This window comes from Dermacentor variabilis, chromosome 3 (assembly GCF_050947875.1).
Source record: "Dermacentor variabilis isolate Ectoservices chromosome 3, ASM5094787v1, whole genome shotgun sequence".
Lineage (NCBI taxonomy): Eukaryota > Metazoa > Arthropoda > Arachnida > Ixodida > Ixodidae > Dermacentor > Dermacentor variabilis.
Window position 1 is genome coordinate 14,854,112 of NC_134570.1, and position 25,646 is coordinate 14,879,757.

Below are 25,646 nucleotides of genomic sequence, written 5' to 3' on the forward strand. Positions count from 1 at the left end.
TCCTTGCTAAATTCCTAAAACTTTGTTATTTAAATGTTCTTTTGATCTTGTAAAAATTTCTCATTAGTCATTGTTTTTAATTAGTGCTTCTTTTTAGATTTGACTCTAACTCATCCGATTCTTAATAACCAATCCTCCATAGTGGGTATGAGCCATGCATAGAGGCTTTCGTTCCAGGCTGACTGCTTTGCTGTAGTGCGTACTCTCTGCTTTGCAGTCAATCAGCGGTACAACCTGAACCGGACAAACAACCAGCTCCTGCGTGCTGATCTCCCTGTGGCAAAGACAGTGCAACGCACTGAGGAGGAAGAGGCTGACTTCATCCGCCGCACCTATGAAGAGATGCTGAAGCAGCAGTGAGTCTTTGTCTGTTTTTGTGGCGTGGCTAACAAAGCTGGCGCCCGTCGTCTTGGTCAACAACAATTTTATCCCCAATTTCACTCAAAATTTGCTCTAGTGGAATCTTGTTAATTTGAACCTACTTAATTCAGACTTCCAGTACCTTCATAATGATGCCGTGGTCCTGTCTTAATCAGCTGTTTGTAAAAATACCAGGTAATTCCAACTCGTGAGTGTTAGTGTTGGTCAGTCTGAACAGATGGCCCCCACAACACTTCCGATAGCATTGTACCAGTTACGCATGTAGTGGTAGGACCCAGTGCCACAGTGGCCGCTGTTGCATGCAAAGGCTGCTAGCACGGAAATACAGTCACTGAACCATTTTTCGCACGCCTGATTTTTCGATAACTGCGGCTCTTTGCTCTTCTTTTGGAATATGTCCACTCACTCGTGGCATGTGCAATATATCAGCACAATTTATGTATTACTGTATGTGTTTTAGCCTGAAAGACTCCATAGTTTCATGTGTTACTCTGGCATCTTGAAACATTTATGTATTTATATTCCTCCTTCCTTCCATTCCAAGTATACTATAGCAATGGTATGCTACTAGGCAGATAACTTAGTTGGCTTAATACCTGTATCATGAAAAGTAATTGTTAAATTAATCATTTCTTTTGATGAATGTGACATTCTTTTTAAACACATGTTTTCTGGCATGTTACTGTGTCGCATGTTCTGAAACTGTCTGTGAGCCAGTTTTGCCAATAAAAATGCAGAATTTATCTGCACAATTGCTTTCAATCTGTAAAGCTTGAAAACCTGTGTCTCCAACTCTATTTCGAAATGTTTCTGCACATTTCTAGTTTGAATGGTTTCAGTCTGCTGTGCTATGTCCTTACTCACACAGCAAGCAGTACTCATTGGTTATGTGCTCTGTCGTCACATTTTTCTGCTCTAGGGAAGAGCATGATGCCAAGGTTGCCCTGGAGTTACAACAGCAACTGCAGAGGGAGGCAGCCTTGCATGCAGCTGCACAGGAGGAAGACCAGGTGAGACTGCTTTTGCATGTCTCTCCTAACATTTAGCTTAATACCCCTGCCACATAGGAACCTTAAAGCTTTCCAGATCAGTGCTGCTACATGTGACTTTCAAGCACGCTTAATCTAAACCAGGTACACTATCATGTCTTGTGCATGGACTGCACTTAAAGGGACACTAAAGGTAAATACTAAGTCAAGCTAAAGTGATAGATTAGTGCTCAAGATTCTCTAAGGCATCAATAGTGTCGCGAACAGAGCCTTAATAATGGAGAAATTGAGGGAAATGCAGGACATGATTAGAGAATCCCCCGTGACATTCAAACACTTGCCCGATGATGAAAGCACTCAGCTACTAGTTTTAAAAAACATACTTCTATTGTGTTATAAGATGAAATGAAATGCTACTTGTCCAGTTCTATTTCATTTTTAGAAAAAGGAACTCATGGAAATTACTCTTGCCAATGATGTGGACAGTTGAAAGGTTTCGTTTTTGCTTGACTTTGCATCACCCATGCTTTAGCGTTTCAGTAGTTTCGTTATGGTGTACTGCTGCGCTGGTTTTACTGGCTCGCGGAAACTGCAAGCAGCAGAGAATTCAACTTCTATGTGATGTTGCGGGATGCCGGTATGATCTATGCCATTTGGCCAAGAAGCAGCTGCAACGGTGAATCCACCGCTCTGTCCTGGCTCAGTACCCCCATCTGTCGGGTGCCGTTTTACTCTCCGACGGCAGCAAAGGTTGGGGATGACATATGCAACATCACCGCTCTCCCGGTTGGGTGGCGGAGGATTTGAATTTTGAAAAACGTATTCGCACCCGTTAGATGCAATGTTCTCGTAAACTAAGTTTTTTCTTCGCACAAAACAAGCATTGTGAGGTTCCTGGATTGGTATTTAAACAGTCTATGTCAACTTAGTGTCTGCCTTTAGTGTCCCTTTAATAAACTTGATGCGCACCCATTTTAGTTAATATGAAAGGTTCCTTAGGAGTATAATAAAACTGATAATTTTATATTTAAAAGGAAAGAAAGGAAAGGAAAAGGACTCTGCTTACTACTGGCAATAAATTGCTTGATAATTTATCCGAATGAAGCTTGGCAGTGGTTCCCGCCTTATGCTCAAGTAGTTACTGTGACATTTATGCAACCTTTGTGATGTTATATACCTGAACAGCCTATATATTGGCGCTTAACTTCTGTTTCCTTATAGCACAGTAAGAAGGATGCTATTCTTACGTGGAGAAATGTTTATGACGGAGTCCTCTACACACTTAAGGCACCAGGGTTGCAGCTAAGTCCCCTATTATGCTTATTTAGGGGGCTTATCTCTGGAGTATCAGCTGCTGACTGCTAGGTTTGGTGGTTCAGTGGCTTTTTTGGTTTCTGTAAGTGTAACTTCCGTGGCGTTTCCTGCTGGCAGGGATTTTAATTCCGGAAATGGTGGGGTAGAAATTGCCAAAACATTTGGAGAACGTTTAAGCTTCACTTTTCAGAGTGGAACACAATAGCATTCGAAGATCCCTGACTGCTTCTCACGCTTCCCAGCAGCTGCAGTGTATGTAAACGTAATGTTTACAGGGAAACACTGGTAGTGAATGCTGTGCACTAAGGCAGGCTTTTGGGTGCAAATACGGCCTCTTGCGTGTGCAGATCCCAGAGTTGTACACAGCCTTGCCAAAAAAATTGCACAATATTCAGGTTTTTCTCATTGTATCGCACTTTCAATATTTAAGTCTGAGAAGATTTAACATAAAAAGCATGTTCTGTCATTGTTTTGTTTCATGATATTTGTTTGTGCACTGTCATTCTCAAAATTTCGAAAAATAAATTTGTCATGTATGAGGTATGAGCAACTGCGGTGATAGAATGGTGTGGCAATATAATGAACATGCATGCAGCACTCATGTCTATCTTTTATGAGCAGTATCATCATATCTAGCCTTATTGCTACACGACATAAGCAAATTTTTCTCCGTGTCATGACGACATGATAACGTTAAGGATGCAAGATCCAGTCTTTGGAGACCAACTTTATTATCAAATAAAAATATCTTATAAGTGTTTTCCAAGCTTCATACTCACGGAGTGTCAGCCTTGCATGTGCTAGGTACGTGTGGTAGAGTTTCTACAAATTAAAAAAATTTTCCTTTTGTGGTCCTTAAAAAAAGTCAGTCCTCCAATTTGTCACCTGCATTCCTTTACAAGTACTCTCTTGTTTGCTGTGCTGCAGAGACTTGCTGTGGAGTTGCAGAGGAGAGAGCTGCCGAAGAAGCTGGACAGGATAGAACGGAGACGCAGAGGTTTGTCGTTGATTATTCACGTGGGTGGTGTGACATCCCACAGCAATAGTGTGGCTGTGAGAGATGCCATAGTGGAGGTCTCCAGATTAATTTTGGCCATCTCCAGTTCGCTAACACACACCAAAATCTAAATACTTTATTGTTTTTGCACTTTGTTTCCATGGGAATGTGGCCGCCCTTGGCAGCCAGGAGTCATACCCATGATCTTGCGCTCAGCAGCGGAACACCATAGCAACTAAGCCAGTGCTGCATACAGATATTTCTTGCTTCTCGTTTTCTGTAGCCATGCTGTTTTATTGTGATAACAATTATGTGGACACTCCCGGCGCATATTTACCGTCGCCGTCAGCGTCAGGTTCCATATGAGAGAAAGGATGTGAGGGTGAGCCGGCGAACGTGGTTCAATCTAGCGTGCACAAGCGAGGAACGTGGCCCGGATGCCTGCCCTCTCCTGTCGCACGCAAGGAAGGGGGGGTCAGGTGAGGGAGAAGGGACATTCTTCTCCAGCAGGTGCTAGGGTACCTCGATGTCCTCCTCACCCGCCACTCCGAGACAACTGCAACGTCTACTACGGCGTTGGCCATGCGAATCAGACGCCGTAGGCACGCGTTGCCGGTGCTCGTGTGTCTTGAAAGCGATATGCAACTTCGCCAAAGTATGCGCCTATGCGGGCCTCATCTCCAAAGTGATCTGCTATGTTTGCAGAGCGTGCATAGTGCCGGTAGCTTCGTGTGTGCTGTGCTTTCAACGTTTCATTTGCGTTGAAGTGAGAGATGCATGAAGGTCAATTCGCTTGCTGCTGCCACTATTCTTCACTCCAGAATTTCGACAGCGAGTTTCCGCGCTCATCGAGCGAGATGTGTTCATGTTTACCTGTGCGCACGTGACACCGTGCTGGTTAATTTAGTTAAAACATGTTGACGGGCTAGAGGGTTTCAATCCATGATAGAATGAACTGAACAAAGACGTAGAAAAAAGCAGACACACGGAGACACAGCTGTCCCTGTGTCTGTTTCTACATCCTCACTGAGTTACACTTACCTATTCTATCATTGTTAATTTAGTTAGTAAGCGAATGTGTACAAGTTTATACGGCCGTTAAAACTACTATCCTCACATCGTACAGCTATCTACTAATTTGCCATCGCAATCGGTGCTTCACCTTTAGGGCGGAATTGCAAATTTTTTTTTTCTTATCTACACTGTGTACTGTGTCTTTCAAGCGAGGCAGCTTTCTTCTGGTGAAATGAAAGGGCTGTAATTGAATATGGTGCTAGTGTAGGGGCAGAGTAAAAGTTGAACTAAATACAGTTAAACTTTCATATAACGAACTTCACCATGATGAAATTCTTAACCAGCGCATGACACCGTGCTGATTAATTTAGTTAAAACATGTTGGCAGGCTAGAGGGTTTAAATCCATGATATATGTAATATGTAAGCGTGACTGAACAAAGACGTAGAAAAAAGCAGATACACAGAGACAGTGCTGTCCCTGTGTGTCTGTTTCTTTGTCCTCGTTGAGTCATGCTTACATATTCTATCATTGTTCATTTTGTTTGTAAGCGAATGTTTACAAGTTTATACAGCCGTTAAAACTACTATCCTTACTTCGTATAGCTGTCTACTAATTTGCCATCACAATCTGTGCTTCGCCTGTAGGGCGGAACTGCGAATTTTTTTTTTCTTATATGCACTGTGTGCTGTATCTTTCAAGTGAGGCAGCTTTTTTCTGGTGAAACGAAAGGGCTGTAATTGAATATAGTGCTAGTGTAGGGGCAGAGTAAAATTTGAACTAAATACAGTTAAACTTTCATATAGCGAACTTCACTATAAAGAAATTCTTGATGTAATGAAGTATTAACTTTTTATAACTTCTTGTCCATAGAACACCATGTATTTTAAACCACAATATAACGAAATGTGTTTATATACAATTTCAATATAACAATATTTCACTGCCGCCGTGATGAAATACCTAGACAATAAATGGTAACTTCCGTGGACACAGATTGTCAAGTGGTTGCATTACGTGTGGCTGCTTGCGCATGCCCCTTAAATCGCGAGCTGTGCGACCGAGAGCAATCATCAAAGTGGAGCAGCGTCATGTTCCGTATAAAGGCCGGGTGCAATAGGGTGATATCGTGCCCTGGCGCTGTATGCTTTAGGTGCAAGTGAAAGCATGTGAGGGTGAGCCAAGAAGGATGGTTGCTTATCGAGCACGTGCGAGGGCGGGGAGAGAGAAAGTGGGGGCAGGTCGGCACCAGTGGTTGGTGCGTGTCTCCTTTTCTAGTGCGGCCAAGATGGTGCATGGCTGTCAGTGCGCCGTGTTTTCGAGCTAATCTGCCGTGTGTGCAAAGGCAGGGGGAGCTGAGATGGCGTGGCATCGTGCACTGTCTTCCCGTGAATTTAGTGCTGGAGGTTGCGTAATCTCTCAAGTTCCAGAAATGCATCGAGGCGGGAGGCAGACAAAGCATTTGCCTTTTGCTGCCGGCACTTTTCATGGTAGCATCGTCCCACTGCGGGCAATGCTATCAGCTCAGCTGCAGGGGCGGAGCGGACGCGAAAATGTGGCTTTTGTTTTGTACCGGCGATGCAAAGATATCATCAACACAGCATGAAACCGTATCTTTTGTCGCTGACTCTCAAATTCAACAAATTTTTTTTTCTCATTCAACTTAGCTTTTTCCGATTGCCTGATAATTTGGAAAATTTTTCGGTCCCTTCTGCATCCAAAATATCCATCGGCGACTGTACTTATTTGCATAAAATATTGAATATCAATATAACGAAATTTAGATATAATGAATCAAATTGCAATTTACCGACTTCGTTATATCAAAGTTTACCTGTATTTCAACCATATTGTTACGTAGGAAGACACCGACGAAAAGCTATTTACAAGTATATTTACAAGGCGATACGCCGCAGTTGACCAAGAGGCAACAGCCCGCGCTAGCTTCCAATCGTCGTCTTCGTCTTCTTCCTGCTCGGCTCTTCGTCATTGGAAATACTACCCCGTAGCACTACCCCCGGCGGCAAAAGCGCCGTCCCGGAGCGACTAAAGGCCGGACGCTGAAGCAGTGTAGTAGCTCTTGAGCCTACTGACGTGCACGACATCACTAGACGCCAGAGTAGATGACGAGGTTGAGCTCACAGGAGCAATTTCGTACGTCACAGGCGTCACCCGGCGCAGCACGCGGTAGGGCCCTGTGTATCGCGAAAGGAGCTTTTCGGAAAGTCCGACGTGACGAGAGGGCGACCACAGAAGCACGAGTGCACCAGGTGAAAACTGTACGTCACGGTGGCGGGCGTTGTACTGACGCTGCTGCGTGGTTTGCGAGTCCGTCAGTCGAGCACGGGCAAGCTGGCGTGCATGGTCGGCGAGGGCAATGGCGTCGCGCGCATACTCGGTTGTTGAGGTCGCAGCAGGAGGAAGTACCGTGTCAAGGGGCAAGGTCGGTTCGCGACCGTAGAGTAGATAAAATGGAGAAAATCCGGCGGTGTCGTGCCGGGAAGAATTGTAAGCAAAGGTGACGTAAGGAAGGGCAACGTCCCAGTCGTGGTGGTCCTTCGAAACGTACTTGGACAGCATGTCGGTAAGAGTACGGTTTAACCGCTCTGTCAGGCCATTGGTTTGAGGATGGTATGAGGTAGTCCGCTTGTGTTGAATAGAGCAGGAACGCACAATGTCGGCGATAACTTTCGAGAGGAAGTTACGACCACGTTCAGTAAGCAGCTGTCGCGGGGCGCCATGCACTAAGATAATTTCACGCAAGAGAAAGTCCGCGACGTCAGTGGCGCAACTGGTAGGGAGAGCCCGCGTGATAGCGTATCGGGTGGCGTAATCAGTTGCGACGGCTACCCATTTGTTCCCAGAGGATGACGTGGGAAAGGGACCAAGGAGGTCTAATCCAACACGAAAAAACGGTTCCACAGGGACGGTGATTGGCTGCATATGACCGGAAGGTAGCACCTGAGGCGTTTTCCGACGCTGGCAGGGATCACAGGCAGCAACATAGCGCCGGACGGAGCGAGCGAGACCAGGCCAATAGAAGCGGCGGCGGACGCGGTCGTACGTGCGGGTTACCCCAAGATGTCCTGCAGTGGGTGCGTCATGCACCTCAAAGAGCACAGTCTGTCGTAGATGTTTTGGCACGACAAGAAGAAGATCAGGGCCATCAGGGAGGAAGTTCCTTCGGTACAGAATGCCGCCCTGGAGGACATATCGGCGAACGGATGCGTCGGTAGGTGTAGAGCGCAGACACTCGATGAGTGCTCGCAGCGATAGGTCTCGGTACTGCTCATCGGCGATGTTAGCGAAGGCAGACACAGAGAAAATGCCGTCGGCGGTACTACTGTCGGTGTCGTCAGGCTCGTCTACCGGGTAGCGAGACAGGCAGTCAGCGTCCTTGTGTAGTCGGCCAGATGTGTAGGTGACAGAGAACGAATATTCTTGGAGGCGTAAGGCCCAGCGACCAAGTCTTCCTGAAGGGTCTTTCTATGAGCATAACCAACAAAGCGCGTGATGGTCTGTGATAACGGAAAAGGGTCGGCCATATAAGTATGGGCGGAACTTCGCAACCGCCCAAACTAGGGCCAGACACTCACGCTCAGTGATGGAATAGTTGCGCTCCGCGGGCGAGAGGAGCCTGCTGGCGTAAGCGATAACACGGTCGTGGCCACGCTGGCGTTGTGCCAGTACTACGCCAATTCCGTGACCGCTGGCATCAGTATGGACTTCGGTAGGCGCAGAAGGATCGAAATGGGCCAGAACGGGAGGCGTTGTGAGAAGAGCGATGAGAAGCGAGAATGCAGAGGCCTCGTTGTCGCCCCACTGGAAAGGGGCGGCTTTTTTCAAAAGCTCGGTTAGAGGTCGTGCTATGGCCGCGAAATTTTTGACGAAACGGCGGAAGTACGAGCAAAGGCCGGGTCCGGTTGCACTCCGTTCGCGTCAACGAGATGTCCAAGGACGGTAATCTGGCGACGGCCGAATTGGCACTTCGATGCGTTGAGTTGCAGACCGGCTCGCCGAAAAACGTCCAGGACTGCTGAGAGGCGCTCGAGGTGCGTAGTGAATGTTGGGGAGAATGCTATAACGTCGTCCAAGTAGCACAGACACGTGGACCATTTGAAACCGTGAAGAAGGGAGTCCATCATGCGTTCAAAAGTGGCAGGAGCGTTACATAGGCCGAACGGCATCGCCTTGAATTGATAAAGACCGTCGGGTGTTACAAAGGCAGTCTTCTCGCGGTCGAGATCGTCCACGGCAATCTGCCAATAGCCGGAGCGAAGGTCAATAGAGGAGAAATAGCGAGCACCGTGGAGGCAGTCAAGGGCGTCATCAATCCGAGGTAGGGGATACACGTCCTTTTTGGTAACCCTGTTAAGGTGCCGATAATCCACGCAAAAGCGCCATGAGCCATCCTTCTTTTTTACCAGCACAACCGGTGACGCCCATGGACTACATGACGGTTCAATAATGTTCTTGGCAAGCATTTTGCGAACTTCGGTGTGAATAACTTGACGCTCAGCCGGTGATACGCGATACGGGCGGCGATGAATAGGAGGGGCATCTCCGGTATTAATGCGATGTTTAACAGCTGTTGTTTGGGCCAAAGGACGATCGTTAAAGTCAAAAATATCTTGGTAGGAAAGCAGAACGCGGTAGAGCGCACGAGCGTGCTCGGACGGCAGGTCGGGTGCAATCATTTTCTGTAAGTCGGCGGTGGTACAAGTTGCCGACTGCGATGGTAGAGGAGGATCGGGTGAATTGTCGTCTACTGAAATCGATGCTACAGAGTGATCCTCGAATGAGCAAAGTTGGGCCAGAGACATCCCGCGTGGCAGCACTTGTGTCGTCAAGCCAAAATTGACCACTGGCAGGCAGACGCAATTCGCCGTAATAGATAAAACTGTATGTGGTAGTGTGATCCCGTGTGTAAGGAGGACGTCTTGCAGAGGAGCCGCGATGGCAGCAGGTGTCGGAGCCGGCGGAGTCGGGTTGTCGTCGCCGGGAGCCATGAAGGAAGGCTCGACGTACCGTCCACTGCGAAGCTCCGTGACAAGGTACAGGGAACGTCCAGCTCCACCAAATATGTTACGTAGGAAGACACCGACGAAAAGCTATTTACAAGTATATTTACAAGGCGATACGCCGCAGTTGACGAAGAGGCAACAGCCCGCGCTAGCTTCCAATCGTCGTCTTCGTCTTCTTCCTGCTCGGCTCTTCGTCATTGGAAATACTACTCCGTAGCAATATTATAAATGTGACAGTGCTGACCTGATGTCAAAATGTTAGCGTAATGATTTCCTGTTGAAGAACTTTCTTTCTGTTCAGCAACATCTGCATGGCTACACTATGTGTACCATTTATTTAGGATTATTAAATAAGGCTTGTGAAATTTTCTACCTTTTCTGCCAGTCCATTCACCTTTAACACAACAGATTTCACGATTGGTCTTGTTTTCTGAAATGCTTTGTAACACTACAAAAGCACAAATTTAAAGCTACTGGTGATAGATTTGGGATTTGGTACAGAAGCAACCTTTATGTTTATACTTTTTTACCTGTGAAAGTACTCCGAAATTTGTGGAGAACTTTGAACCCACGTGACAAGGCACAGAACAAGAAGTAGAGGCTAGCTTGTTCTTGCCTTCTTGACCTTTAGTTTGCTTTTCAGTTTTGCTTTAACCTGTAAAATGCGTTCCCTAATGGCAGTACGATACTGTAGGAAAAGAGACAAGCAGACATTTAGGGTCACGAATCATGCAGGTTTGAAAACTTAATTACAGTTAATCAATACAAATATCGATAGAATGATGTGGGCCTTCTGCGCCGCAGGTAGGCACGCTCGAAGGTCAACGACATGAAAGACGAAGTGCGTTGGCTGCACGTTCTTCTTTTGGCCCGCCATTAAAGAGACAGTGTCTATTTTGCCAGCCTCCGTCTTCAAGCTACGTTACATTCTTCTGGTGGAGGTGTGGGTACATGCTACCGCTTCCAGATCGAACCCCGTCTACAAGCCCAATACGAAGTCTGCTTGAGCTGACTCCTGTTCACGTACAGATGAGCCATCAGCTTCAAGGATTATCACCTGAGTACAAGCCTCTACCCAACTGTGTCAGAAGGATGAGTACATCAATTCTTTCTTCTTCAACAGCACCAACTAAAGTCATCCTTAACCAGCTGCGAATCCCCAAATCCTTCCATGGGGACGCCTTCGAGGATGCTGAAGACTGGCTTTATCACTTTGAGCATGTCGCTGAATTCAACAGCTGGGCTCTGGAGTGCAAGCTATGCAACACCTACTTTGCCGTCGAAGACTATGTGCTGACATAATCTGAGAACTGTGACACGGCCCTATAAACATGGGACGAATTTCGACGGCAGCTAATCAGTTCATATGGAAGGATTGGTTGCAAGGAGCAAGTTGAGTCTGCAATTCAGGCGAGGGTACAGCGGCCTAATGAAAGCATCGCAGTGTTTGTGCAAGATATATGCTGACTTTTCCGACGCGCAGATTTGTCCATGCCGGAAGAAAAGAAGTTAAGGAACTTAATGCACGGTATCAAATAAAAGTATTTGGAAGCTTGATATGCAACTCAACAAAGACCATTGCAGAGTTTTTCATGAAAGCCACATCAATGGAAAAGGCACTGCAACAGTGAACAAGGCAGTTTAACTGCGACGTGTCTACCCTATCGCGTGACCCTCTTGCTGTTCCCTTTGACAATACCAATGTGTTGCGAGAGCTCATCAGGCTTGTTGTACGAGAAGAGCTCCAAAAGCTTCAGGTGGCGCCGGCTTCGGTACCACGACTTTCTCTGGCTGAAGTCGTCCGTGAGGAAAAATTAGGCAGGCTGTCCAAGTCCAAGAGTGAAGTGAGACACCACAGCACGAGGTACGGCAGTCACAGCCTCGCATGTCGTATGTGGAGGCTGTGCGAATTTCTTCGTCCCCGACTTTTCACAGTGTGAACATTGTCCTGGACTTTCATAGTGTGTGTGCCGTTGAACAAGCAACTGGTGACTTAGGCCTCGCAGCATGCCATTCATGGCTGAAGCACGACCACCCCGCAAGAGCGACGTCTCGCATATTGCAGACCAGAGGCCCTTGTGTTTTCATTGTGGTGAAGCCAATCACCTCTACAGCGCATGTTCTTACTGCCGAGCGATGCTCCGTGAATTTTTGCTTAATGCCTGTGGCCTGCCCATGGCGAACATCCCCTGGAGCTCGAAGCCGCCCTAACAGACACCAGGACCTTGTTTGCTCCACAATTCTGTGAACCCCAGTCACCGTCACACCGAAGTAGGTCACCAGCTCCCTCTTCACGCCGAGCGCAACCAGGTGTCACTCACCCAGCCCTGGCACTCGGGAAAACTGAATCCAGCAATCTGCGGCAGTCAGGTCGCTGACGTTGCAAACGCAGAAGATCCTCCACTACGATGACAGCAGCATGACGAAATTTAGATGCAGAGAAAGCAGTGTAGTTCGGTGTCAGTATTTTGTGACGTACCAGTTACCACAGAAGACCACGAAGTCATGGTGTTAATCGGCACAGGTATGGACATACCTGTTATGAGCCAGAATCTTGCACGTATACGGAACAAAGCTTTGACACAATGGGCTGGAACTCAGATTCATACTTCAGGAGGGCACCTTATAACTCCAGTGGGCCAGTCCATGGCACGAGTCAATATTTGGACTGCAGAAGGGCAGCGGATTGGGCGAGTTAGTGTTGCATGGTAACAATAAAATTCAAACAGCGCTAAACGAACGGGACCAGAATGAGGAGGAGACAAACACGGCGCCGTGTTTGTCTCCTCCTCATTCTGGTCCCGTTCGTTTAGCGCTGTTTGAATTTTATTGTTACCAATATTTGGGGCTTTACGTACATTGGCGACTTCGTCATTCTTCCTAAATGTTCAAAGGACCTTATATGCGGCATGAATTTCCTTCAGGCGAACGCTGCTATCATTTACCTGCAAGAGTCAAGAGTCAGCTTCGCTACTACGCAAGCCATAGCGAAGAGTCATGACAACGACTGTGACATTGCACTTCGCGTAGCCGACGATCACGACATTGCCACCCAAGAGCAGCGTGCTTACTGTTGTCCAATGCAACATGGAGGACGATGCTGAAGGCATTGCTTAGGCAAACATTCCCCTGCTTCTTGAATGCAACATTTGCATAGCCAGAGGGCTTCTTCAGATGTCAAACAAATCTTCAGTCGTTTTGCTAACAAACTTTAGCAATGAGTATCGGCACTTACCGGGAGGAACTACATCACATTTCTTCGTGAGATCATTGATGTTACTCATACTGGCACATTGGAAATTGCGTCGTCTCAGCAATCTGAGTTACCCTGCCGAAAATAATGCATTGATGTTAACGCTGCTCTGCCAGACCATCGGAATGACCGGTTACTGAGCTTCGTGCATGAATTTTCCTACTGTTTTTCAATGCTGTCCAGAGTACGGCGCAAGTCCATCACAAAGCACTGCATTATTACAGATGAGTCGGCATATCCTGTTCACCAGCATCCTTACAGAATGTCTCCAGTGGAAAGGGAAGTGGTCAAGCAGCAATTGAACGAGATGCTCCAAGATGGCATCATCCAGCCATCTACAAGCCCATGGGCCTTCCCATAGTGTTAATAAGAAAGAAGGACAACATACTACGCTTTTGTGTGTATTACAGAAGGTTGAACTAGTTCACCAAACACGATGTTTATCCATTGCCATGCCTCAACGACACATTGAATTGTCTACAACATGCCAAATCTTTTTCTTGAATCCTAAATCTGGGTGTTGGCGAATTGAAGTTGATGGACAAGATCGTGAAAAGACAGTGTTTGTGAAATGTGATGGGCTTTACGAGTTAAAAGTTCTACCCTTCGGTCTCTGTTCCGCTCTTGGCACCTTTCAGCTGATAATGGATACTGTCCTTGCTGAACTCAAATGGCAAACCTGCCTCGTATATTTGGGCAACGTCGTTGTTTACTCGAGCACATTTCACGAACATCTTGCACGACTCAAGTACATCCTCACTGCGATCCGTACTACCGACCTCACCTTCAAGCCTGAAAAATTATATTTCGGGATTCGAGGACTCAAATTTCTTGGCCATGTAGTTGGTCCTAAAGGCATCCGACCAGATGCCGACAAGTTAGCTGCCGTTGCCGCGTTTTCACTACCCACAGACAAGAAGGCTGTGCAACACTTCCTTGGTTTGTGTGCCTATTATAAGCACTTCGTCGAGGGATTCTCGAGAATTGTTAAGCCTCTGACATGGCTTACTTGCGACGTTGAACCTTTTATTTAGGTGGACGAGCAACAGCAGTCGTTAAACAAATTGCGCCAACGTTTGCAAGCTGCCTTAATACTTGCTCATTTCGGCGAAGACGCTGACACAGAAATTTATACTGCCGCCAGCAGTGTGGACCTCGGCGCCGTCCTTGTGCAGTGGCAAGATGGTGCGGAATGTGTCATTGCTTATGCAAGCTGAAGTCTCACCAAGGCAGAGAAAAACTACTCAACCACTAAAAAAGAATGTTTAGCGGTTGTTTGGGCAGTTAGTAAAATCCGACCGAACTTGTTCGGTAGAACATTACAGACTGTCAGCGGTCACCACGCCTTGCCAACCTCAAGGATCCTTCAGACAGACTCGCCCGTTGGAGCCTGCGCATATAAGAATACTACATTACCGTTGTCTGCCAACCTGGAATGAAGCACATTGACACTGACTGTTTGTCATGCGCACCACTCTCTACGACATCATTGGACCCTGACCATCACTTGCCATTTGTCAGCATTATTGACGCCACCATAAAAATGGCTCAGCACCAGTGTGCTGACACTGAGTTGCTGCCGCTGATCGAGCACCTTCAAGGAGTTCAAACCGTTTTACCTCGCTCACTCATGCTTGGCTTATCATCATACTGTCTGCACAATGACGTCCTTTACAGAAAAACTACGGAAGTGGTCCAAATACGTACCTCCTTGTTGTGCTGTTGACACTGCACCAAGACATTTTGCAAGCCTGCCACAATGAGCCATGCGCTGGACAACTGGGATTCGCTAAGACATTAGCAAAGATACGACAGAAGTATTACTGGCCTTAGCTTTTTTCTTCTGTGCAATGGCAAATGCTGCGATTGCCAGCACTGCAAGAAATCGCCCATTAAACTGGCTGGCTTTCTCCACCCTATAGACCCTCCTCAAGCACTGTTCCAAGAAATAGGAATGGATCTACTTGGTTCATTCCCAGACACCTCTTCACACAACAGATGGATAGTCGTCGCTACTGACTACGTAACCCGGTACACCGAAACCAAAGCTATTCCACAAGGAAACTCTTATGAAGTGGCCAGGTTCTTCGTCGGCCACATCGTGCTACGACATGGTGCACCCTCTGTTCTCATCATCGATCATGGTGCAGCATTCACGGTTGAACTTATGCAAGGCGTTCTCCAGCTGACGCATAACTCTCATCACAAGAGCACTCCGTATCATCTTCAAACAAATGGGTTAACAGAATATTTCAACAGGACACTGGCTGGTATGCTTTCCATGTATATTGACGTAGGGCATAAGACATGGGACGAGATTTCGCCATATGTGACATTCACCTATAACACTGCTGTACAGAAGACTACACAGTTTAAGCCGTTCAAAGTTGTCTACGAGTGCCACGTCACGTCAGCACTTGATGCCATGCTACCTGTTGCTGATAATAGCCCAACCAACAAACACGTGGAAGCACGTCAGCTTGGTTGACATCGTATCTGGAGCCAACAGCGTACCGACACCTTTCGATAAAACCAGGGTCGACGCGATGTCCCTTACAATCCCGGAGACTGCGTGTGGGTCTGGACGCCCATCCATCACCAAGGGCTTTTGGAAAAGTTGCTGCACTGGTATTCTAGTCCCTACAAGGTTAGATGCTGCCTCAGTTGCGTAACCTATGAACGTCGCCAGTCGTCCCCTATAGTTCTGTCCCCAGTTCGCTCCTTCATCGTCCTCGCGCTGAAGTTGTTCATGTAGTACGCATGAAGCCATATTATATGCGTACGTGAATGTCCAGATTGCACCTCAGGAGCTCCATTTCTTGCCGTCAACTCCACTCAAAGAACTTTTTGACATGACTGAGACGGTCGTTTTTCGCATGGGGGGCAATTGACAGAATAATGTGGGGCTTCCGCACCGCAGGAAGGCACGCACAAGGGTTGACACCATGAGAGATGATGATGCATGGCTGCATATTCTTCTTCTGACCTGCCATTAAAGAGACAGCGTCTATTTGGCGAGCCTCCATCTTCAACTTGTGTTACAATATCACATAAACATGTAATTGGCAACAGCTTTTCCACCTTTTTATTTGATATTGTCTATCTTTTCACCATGTGGCATTGTTTGTTGCTGTATCTTTACTTTTTGATTAAGCTACACATTCGGCACCAATGAGAGTTGCATGTCGACCCATGGTTGCACTGATACTAGGTATACTATGCCAATAACACATGGCCCTGATTGTCATATCAGATGTTGCCCAAATATTAACAGTAATGTTGCATCTAAGTAGCCACTAAAAAAATGTAGGAAGCCTTGTTTTGAACAAAATACTCTCAGAAAGCCAGAATTTTGCCTTTATGCAGTATTGAACAATCAGTTATCCTGTATTTCTGGAAAATAAAACCTAGACCTATTGAATACAGCAGATAACTAACAGGTGCCATTGCTTGCCATTTCAATAAACACTATTCTTTAGGTTGCACTTCACTCGTTCAGTCTTGTTTCTTCATAGTATTCATGTCACTGTCTCTATTCTCTTGCACAATAATGAGGAACCTTACCAACTATGCTCAGTTTCAAGCATTGTCGAAACTATGGAGCAAGCAAATACGATACAATACTCATTGTTTTGCTAAGTCGCAATCACATTTGGCTCATTGTCTGCAGACATTTTCTCACTGAAGACACTTTTATGGGCATGCAAGTATTTTCCTGTTTTTTCTTTTTGTCTCTCTATGACTGGTTATTTTCTTGCATTTCCTAATATCTGGGTGCAAGACTGTGTATTGTAGAGCCACTTCACCTAATTAATAACCACAGATACTCTTGCTGGTCGCTTTTATTTTAACATGTCTATATTTTTACGGTAGTGTACGCTGACCTACCAAGTCTTGCATGTACTAGTACAACCATCTTGCACAAGTCAGCCTCTGTGAAATGTTGGCATCAATGAAATTTTGCTATTTGCTTTTCAGTGCAGTATTGTTCCACCCATGTTTTCTTCAATCTCTCTGCAGATGATGCACTACCTTCAGTCCTGAAGAGGCTTTCAATTGGCGAGGACAGTTCTGGTGCCTTCTTTGATGACAGTGAAAGCAGGGATGAGGACTTCTCGGACTTCTGCCTACAGCCACCCCCAGGACTCAGTGGGGAGGACCTCAGGAAGTTCCAAGAAGAACAGGATGCAGTACGCGTCATAGATGATGCTTCTGTGGCATTTCCTTTGCTATATTTATAAATTTATTTACCCTTATTGCTGTTCATGCATTACAAAAAGCAGGGGTTAAGTAAAGAGCTCCTAGATATAAGATTGTAGGCTAAGTGGCCTACTGAAGTAATGAATGCTGACATACAGCAAACATGGATTCTTTAGGGATTTAAAGCAAAGCCTAAGTCGCCCTGCAACCCACATTGTGGTAGTGTGTGGCATTTGCACTTGTGTCATGGGGCCAAAATGCATTCTCAAAAGTAAGAACAAGTAAATTGCCAGGTAGGCACATATTTGCTGTGCTGCAAAACATGGTGGAAGAACTCTAACAGGAGCTATGTCATGCCAACACTGTCTGAGGAGTTCGAAGCACATTGCTATTGCTATTGCTGTGAATGCCTTGCCCTTTAGACAAAACCGTCGTTTTTTTTTCTTCTTTTTTTTCCCCCAACTTGTGAAGGCAGTCTGTATTCTCAGGGATACTAGTAGAGAGGGTTACACCATCAGTAAAAGCGATACTATGCACAAGAGGTTCTGTCAGTGACAGGTGTCACCTTTGTTGGTCCTCACTTGTGGCATTCCTGACCATTTCACACCACCCCATGCCTTTATTGCAAAAATCACTTGCTCAACATGACTTTTCAATAACATTTATTCTTATAACCATATTCTTGGGTTGTTCTTGTAGATAACTCAGGCAACAACAACAACAAAAAGAAAACACAGGACTTGTTTTCCTTGCAATTTCATGGATTACACTGCACATCCTTCCAGGGCAGTTCAATGCCAGTATTTTCTTCCTGATGACTTGCAGGAGCTAGCAAGGCTTCTTCAGGAACAGGAAACAAAGGTAAGCAATAATTTTCACTTTTGCCAACATTAACACTACACTGTAGAACAGTTCACAGAAAGAGCAGGTTGGCATTTCTGCATCGCTCAAATATTTGTAGTGAAGGCAAGTGTCAAACATAGCATTGGAATTTTTGCTGCTGGTATTTTGATCTAGTGCAGTAGCTATCAGTAAATTTTACTCCGTTTAATTTGATACTTTGCTTAATTCGATCCTCACCGAAGGTCCCAGCTGGCGCCCATGTATTTCTGTGGGCCCAAACTTTTGTTAATTCGATCCTGAAATTGTCCTTCAGTCAGCATTCATGCACCTGACCCATATGTCGACCCTAATAGTGAGTCCTTTAGTTGCGGCATGTTCGCCAGAGATTAGGGGACAGTGAACGCATTGAAAACACACAATTTCCTATTGAAAATGCCTATCTTTCGCCTGCCCTAGGAAGATTTCCTAGCAGTAACTGTTGATGACAATGCTTGATTTACGGTATTTGCTCGATTCTAACGCACAGCTTTTGTTTTCGATTAAAGTTGCGTCGCAGATTGCCTGCGCTATGCAAATCGGGCACGAAACTAAAAGTGCATTTGCGGCATTTGTATGCTTTACCGCTTAACACAACTGTATTGTGGCGAAGCTAACTTTAGGGCACTGGCTGCCATTATGCAACACAGATTAGACAATAGGTAATTTTTCTTCCTTGATTCAGGAATTTTTCTTGCTTCATTGAGGGGCGTGCTAGGGAAATATTGCCGAATGAATCAGTGGTGTGTTTTGACATTTCTTCTGGATCTTGTTTTATTTGACCCGCCAGATAATTTGATCAGTTTCGTCAATCCCATCAGAGTTGAATTAATGAAAGTCAAGTGCATAAATGTCCTAATGGCCTAAAAATTATCAATTGTATTTTGTAAAAAAAATTATAATTGCACGTGTACAGAATATTCATATTCCTACAGATACCTAGTTCATCAGTGGTAAGTTATCTTCATGGCAAATTTGTTTACTGCTTTACATGCTGTGGTACATATATATTCTGAACCCAAGTGTAATATATGTTTTTTCACAGGTTTTCATGTGCTTTTCTCCTAACTTGTAATGCTTTGCTTATGTGCAGATATGTATTTACCTTGTTCTACTAAATGTTTCTTAAAAATGGAGGTTGGGCATACGGTATAGACTCATATAAGAGCTACACTCATGTAAGAGCCACAGCTCCAACTTAACAGCTCAAAATTTGGAGAAATAATATTTCCATTGGAGAAGCAATCGCATTCGGTGCTCCGACGCTGCGCTTGTGCATCGGCGAATTTTCATGCGCTGCATGCTTCCGTGTGCTGCTACTATATGGCGCAAGCTATGTGTTGCTCTCTGATGCAATGGTACACCTGGGGATACAGAGTGTGCACAAGTTGGTGGCTGCGCTGGCACCATTTTTAGAGCGCTGCTCTTAGGCACCCATTCCTGCCGTCGGCATTGCCCTTCGTAACTGGGCGAACGAGCTCAGCAAAAGATGTAAGCGAACAAGGTGCGCAGTGGCAGATGAAAGACGCTGATAGTGAAGAGAGCGCAAGGAGGAGGGTGGCAGTGGAACCATGAGGCGGTAGGTGGAGAGTATGATGAAAGTGTGAGCAGAAAAGCGTAGTGCCGCACAAGATGGGTTTTTCAGCGACGATGGCTACAAGATGGCGCCAGAGTAGCACGCGTTGTATGTATGGAAACGAAGTGCTGTGTGGGTGGAGCTCTGTCTGCGATGGCTGTCGTCCGTGCGTTGGCTGTCCCACACATCACCCATGTGCTGCCTCTCGTGATCTCCCGATTAGCGAGGCAGTCGAGTCACAATTCACTTCGTTTGCAACTTGCCAGACGAGACAGATTGCCCGCAGCCAATATATAAAAAAATGAAAACACGTATAGAGCTGCGCTCAAAATTTGCATTAGGGAGTATCATAATTGGCGGTGAACTTTTCTATGTTAGCTAGGATAATATTAAATATATAAAGGACAATAAAGGATAATAATATAAAGGATATATAAAGGATAAAGGATAATATTCGCTTTTGTATTGGTAGGCGGGCATGGACGATTACGGCAGATTCGTACTCGTAGTCGGGAAAAAATTAGACGAAGAGGTTCGGTCCCATGTAAGGGCGGCACCTCGTAAAAAATCTGACAAAAAAGCGCAGCCCTTACACGAGTCTGTACGGAAAATGGCTCCGTGAGCTGTAACGCTAGCTTTTTGCATTCAGATTTCACACACAGGTGGAATTTCATAATGCAATTTGTGTAATATCATGCACAGGCTCAGTGCTTGCCTGTTTCACCTAGCATAAATTTTGACTCTGCACTTTCTGTGGCAATGCAGAACCAGAACTGTATTTGAATGAAAAGGAACAGCGTTTGAAGTGAAACATGGCATGCACTGTGTTTCACCACAGTAGTGACAGCTGGCACCACTGCTCCATTGATGTGAAAATGTGAATTCTTTTCTTCAGCATCACCACCAAAGTTGCATACTGCTAATGTGCTCCTGGCTATAACATGAATAATATGCTACTGAGTTGGGACATTGATGCTGTTCCCATGTTGTACTGTGTTGCATACTAAGCTAAACATTTTTTATCATCTTTAACTCTAGATTTGTTCAGTAATTGTCATCTTGTATTTTACTGATGCGGGCTATTTGACTAGGCACAAGTGTGTTGATTTCCTTTTTTACACCCTAGAGTAAGGCAGCCTCTTGGCCTGTGCCAAATCTTTGTCCCTGAGTATTTCCATGGTCACTCTTTGTCCAGAGACGGGGTGCAAGTGCCAATGATCGCCAGATCGCTATGGAGGCCCAAGACAGGGAGCTGGCCAAGATGCTGCAGGACCAGGAGAAGGCACGACTGCGCAGGGCACGGGAAAGGGCTCGGCAGAAGGCTCTGCTTCAGCAGCAGCAGCAGACGGTGCGTGCACAGTGCAGGGGTGCGACACATACATCACCTGTCTTGCCTAGCACGTGGCAAATGTCATAAATAAACACAGGACCACAATGGGATTGAAAAGCGCACTCACAATCGAAATCTTATTGAAAGTAACACGTCCTCTGGTTTACCTCTTCAGGCTCTTCTCCACATGGAATGAGGTACCGTATTTGCACAATTCTACCCCACCCCCAATTGTAACGTGCAGTTATTTTACAGCCAAAATATCCCGAAAATCATGAGCCATTCCACTCTGTGAAGGTGGATGACCAGCGAAGCTTTTTAGCATGCAACACACAGGTGACACAGAATATTGAACAAAGGTACAAGCTCATTTATTCATTCATTTCATTTCATTCATTTATTGATACTGTGAATCCCATCAGGGATTGTAACAGGAAGGGCTGTATGTCATACATAGGAACATGGTATAAGGTGTTACTTACTAAATCTTATACAATAAAAAACTTGGGCATATAACAATTTGATTACGTGATTATACAAGAGAATAAATAGAACAGAGAGGTTATGACAACGATAATTGCAGTTACAGAAACCAGTTACAGGGTCAGTATTGAGGTAATAACAGTCACGCAACAATCAAGGTTACAATAATGTCAACAAGAAAAGAAATATATTGCATCACTGCCGTAATTATAGTCAAGCACAAACACCGTTAAAATAACAAGGCAGCAAGAAACTACGTAAATAATGTGAAGAATTATTGCTGCAATGCGTATAGTTGACCTGCAATCAGGGTACCAAACGTATCTAAGGATGAGCTGTCAGTGATACTTGTGTTAAGATTATTCCATTCGCGTGTCGCCCTTGGAAAAAATGAGTATTTGAAAATATCAGTGCGGAATGAAAATTCGCTTAATGTGTGTGTGTGTTTATGACGAGTTAATCTATTCGAGGACGTTGATATGTATTTCATAATAGGCAGTTTAAGTTGATTGTGTATTAACTGATACATGATTTTTAGTCTAGCAAGCTTGGCTCTGTTATGCATGGTTAGAAGTTCTGCCCGTTTCAGTAATGCTGTTGGTGAGTCTGTGATGGAGTGTTTGTTATATATGTATCTCAGCGCTTTTCGCTGTACCCCTTCAAGTTTTTTAATCAGCTTGTTAGTAAACGGGAATCAAACGGTGTTGGCGTACTCTAGAACCGGTCTTATAAGTGTTTTATATGCGAGTAACTTTGTTTCAGATGGTGCTAGTTTAAGGCGTCTGTTAATGAAGAATAGCTGTCTTATTGCGGTTGATGTGATATTGTTAACGTGAGAATCCCACCTGAAGTCAGATGTTAGTGTCATACCAAGGTACTTATGCTCATGAACAGATGCAAGAGGAATGTTGTTAAGGGTGTACTGGAAGGCTGATGTATGTTTTTTTCTGGTTATAGATAATAGAACGGACTTTTTTAGATTGATATCCATCTGCCAGTCCTTGCACCACTGGGAAACTGCTGTTATGGCGTTATTTAAAGTTCTATGGTCATCAAGGCAGTTAATTTCCTGGAAAAGAACGCAGTCATCTGCAAAAAGTTTGATATTCTGTGAAGCATATGCTGGTAAGTCATTAATAAAGATTAAGAATAATACTGGGGCTAAGACACTTCCTTGGGGTACTCCTGATGTAACGTTAGTTGTTGCGGACCTCTCGTTGTTAATTTCAACAAATTGTGTGCGATTACTAAGATAGTTGTTAATCCAATCAAGGATGGGGCCGATTCCCAAAGTTAGTCCTAGTTTTGCAAGAAGTTTAGTGTGTGACACGCGGTCAAATGCCTTGTCTTGATTGGTAGTCATTATTTGACTCGCAACTGCAAACACATTTTTTGATAATGTCAAATCGATGCATGTATGCTGCTGGGTGGTTGGTTGGGCTGGGTCGGTGCGGCATCACAAGCGATATGTCTGCAACACGTAAAACAACACGTGATATGTCTGCAACACGTGAAACACGTAAACCACTCCCTTTTCGGTCCTGACTCATCCACTGACAACGATCACAGGGGTAGTGTCATCGCAACTAACCCATGCAAAGTGAGTAGCCACGAACCCTACGGGGCTAAGAGCCATTGCATTTTTTGTTTGCTCAGGAGGGTATGAGCCATTGATCGTGACAGTTTTCGGCATGCTGTTCTGTATGTTGTATGCATGATTAGAGCGAATGTAAGCGCTGTTCGCTTCACTTGGCTGAGTGCTTGTAGCCTCTGCCTTACGGAACTCTGAGCCATTTTTGCTGCTTACAGCGGTATTAGTGTCTATGGGGGTACGAGCCATTGGTGATGATAGTTTTTGTTCGCGGGGAACTAAAATGCATGGAACCCTAGCCATATACAGCATTGCTGTAAAAAATAATTTGGTGCTGATTCTAGCGTGCACATCAAGTAACGAAACCCGAGTTGATGCTTGCCATGTTGAGACGATCTTATTGGACGTGCAAAGGCACACAGACCCTCACACATCTGTATCTTAGGGGCTAGTTGCTGTTGAAGTCTGATGACACTTCCTTTTCGCTGTCTGCTGACCACAGAGAGTCATCTTCAGTTACATCTAATGCATTAGAAATTCTTTTGTCACCGCCAGTGGCGCACGCATGTCAGGAACGCCCAACACACGTGACCCTGCCGGGTAACCATGTTCTTCTGCCAGAAAAATCACCTTACGCTTGAGGATGCCTCGTAATGAAAACATCCTTTTTTTTTTTTTCGTCCTGCCACTGGACTACCTCCTCAAAAGGCGGTTGAGCAGAAGCACTACGCCAGCCAGGTGTACAGCAAACTGGAAAATGGTAACTGCAAACCAAGGTGTAAAACAATCATGTCTGTTAGATGCCAATGTGGCTAGCTACCTTGCAATGAGCTTTTTTATTTTAATAAGTACCAGTTTTGTCTTGATTTTGCGTACAAATAGTTACGATTGTAAAGCGCATGCAAATATGAACACACTTTTCATTAAAAAAAAGGTGCGCATTAGAATCATGCAAATACAATAATATGATTCTTTCCACAGCATAGTACCAGCAGGACTATATGAAGTCCTCTGTTTCACCCAACTCTCTACATTCTGCACAGAGCAACGAAGCACCCAGTCTTAAACGACAAAGCTGCCGTGCATGCTGAACTCGTTCCGCGTTGAAAGGTAGTGGGGCCTCCAGGCAGTTAGCCTCTTGATCGTGCAAGGCTCATGCAGCGGCATCGAAAGCTTCTGAAAATGGCAGTGAATAGCCTCCTTTGTGAGGTGGCACTTTCACTTTTGGGGAGCTTGACATTGCTGAATGTGCAACAGAATGAACTTCTCAATTTCTAGAGAGGCAAACATGTGAAGGTATCCACTGTAACTTGATAGTAAGTCCCATGTTTTTGACTTATCACCTATCTTGGTCCTACACCATGCACGACTACAGCATACATGACTGAACATTGAACTCATTTAAGATACAAGGAACACTTTGGCTACAGGTAACAACATATATGTTTATGGGCTTGTAATTTGCAAGATATAAAATTCTGAAAGATGTTCATGCTCACTGCATCCTACACTTGTTGGGAGTTCCACTGGCATAATGTGCTTTGTTGTAGCGCCCTAGAGTCACCATCCTCTGCACCATTCACACAGCTGAAAACACAACTTGGGGAATAGCTCTTCTCATAATGCCAGCCCACTTGCACGGCATAGTTGGCAACAGTTGTTCTGGCTAGTTTAATGTGAAGCTTTATAAAAATGCAAAAACGTTTGGCACCATATTGATAAGTTCATCCAAAGAGAGTTAAAAACATTGAAACTCTATAAGGATGCTAAGGGAAAGTTTTGATTTCCGATATATAAAATAAATAAAATAAATGTTGTCTTACCGTATGTGGATTTTATTAATTTTGGTACGAGAAACATGAGCATATAACCATAGCATAATTAATGTGTTCCTGATGTGGGTCATTTGCCTTGTAGGGCCCTATACATTTGTTCTCAAAGGTTTACAAGACATGGGATTTGCTAAAAATGCTATTCTCGTGAAGCCTGGGCATGCAACTTCGAATTCAAATATTCGGCCCGTAGTAGTTTTTGTGACCTACATAGTGATTAATTGAATTAGAAGTGCCATACCTTAACAGAGCACAAATTCACATGTATAGTGGCACTCATGTCCCATAAACATTTGTGGCCAAGTGTACACTTCGTTTATGATCTGTTCTTGGTGCTAGTGGTTGGATAGTTGCACACCTGTAATACTGAAGACCATAGTATGTGTTTTGTAATAGGGTGTACTGAACAGTTCAGACAGTAGCGTCTGTTCGTAACCGAGAAGGCAGGTGACGCTGAGCAGGAACAGCTGGTTGCCCGAACGGCTCACACTCATACTAAGCACTGGCGATCCAGCTGGCCCACTGGTTGCACTGCAGGCATGGAACAGACGATATGGCTGGCCTTGTTCTTGTGCTCTTCTTCTTCATTACAATTACCCCCTGTGCAAAAGCGGAGCCATCCTGGAGATTTACGACGTGGAGACGAGCGGGTCATAGAATTGTTTTAGGCGGCGAACGTGAACAACATCCCGTCTAGGCGGCGCTTGTTGGATGTCGGTGTAAGCGGCCCTATGACATAGTTGACCAGACAGGTGCGTTCGACGATGCGGTATGGTCCATCAT

The 25,646-nt window shown here is 45.2% G+C and overlaps 1 protein-coding gene across 5 annotated transcripts in view; it reads left to right on the forward strand.

The window, feature by feature from the left end:
- Positions 1 to 25,646, forward strand: part of LOC142575170 (uncharacterized) — a 161,196-nt gene that overhangs the window by 102,194 nt on the left and 33,356 nt on the right. For 3 of the 5 annotated variants that reach the window (XM_075684249.1, XM_075684250.1, XM_075684252.1), the window contains 7 exons: positions 218 to 356; positions 1,301 to 1,391; positions 3,612 to 3,681; positions 16,643 to 16,675; positions 16,993 to 17,162; positions 17,998 to 18,033; positions 20,823 to 20,975. In XM_075684249.1, coding sequence (XP_075540364.1) covers positions 218 to 356; positions 1,301 to 1,391; positions 3,612 to 3,681; positions 16,643 to 16,675; positions 16,993 to 17,162; positions 17,998 to 18,033; positions 20,823 to 20,975 — 692 coding nt within the window. The remainder of the gene's footprint in view (positions 1 to 217; positions 357 to 1,300; positions 1,392 to 3,611; positions 3,682 to 16,642; positions 16,676 to 16,992; positions 17,163 to 17,997; positions 18,034 to 20,822; positions 20,976 to 25,646) is intronic. The other 2 variants (XM_075684251.1, XM_075684253.1) reach the window with 1 other exon arrangement.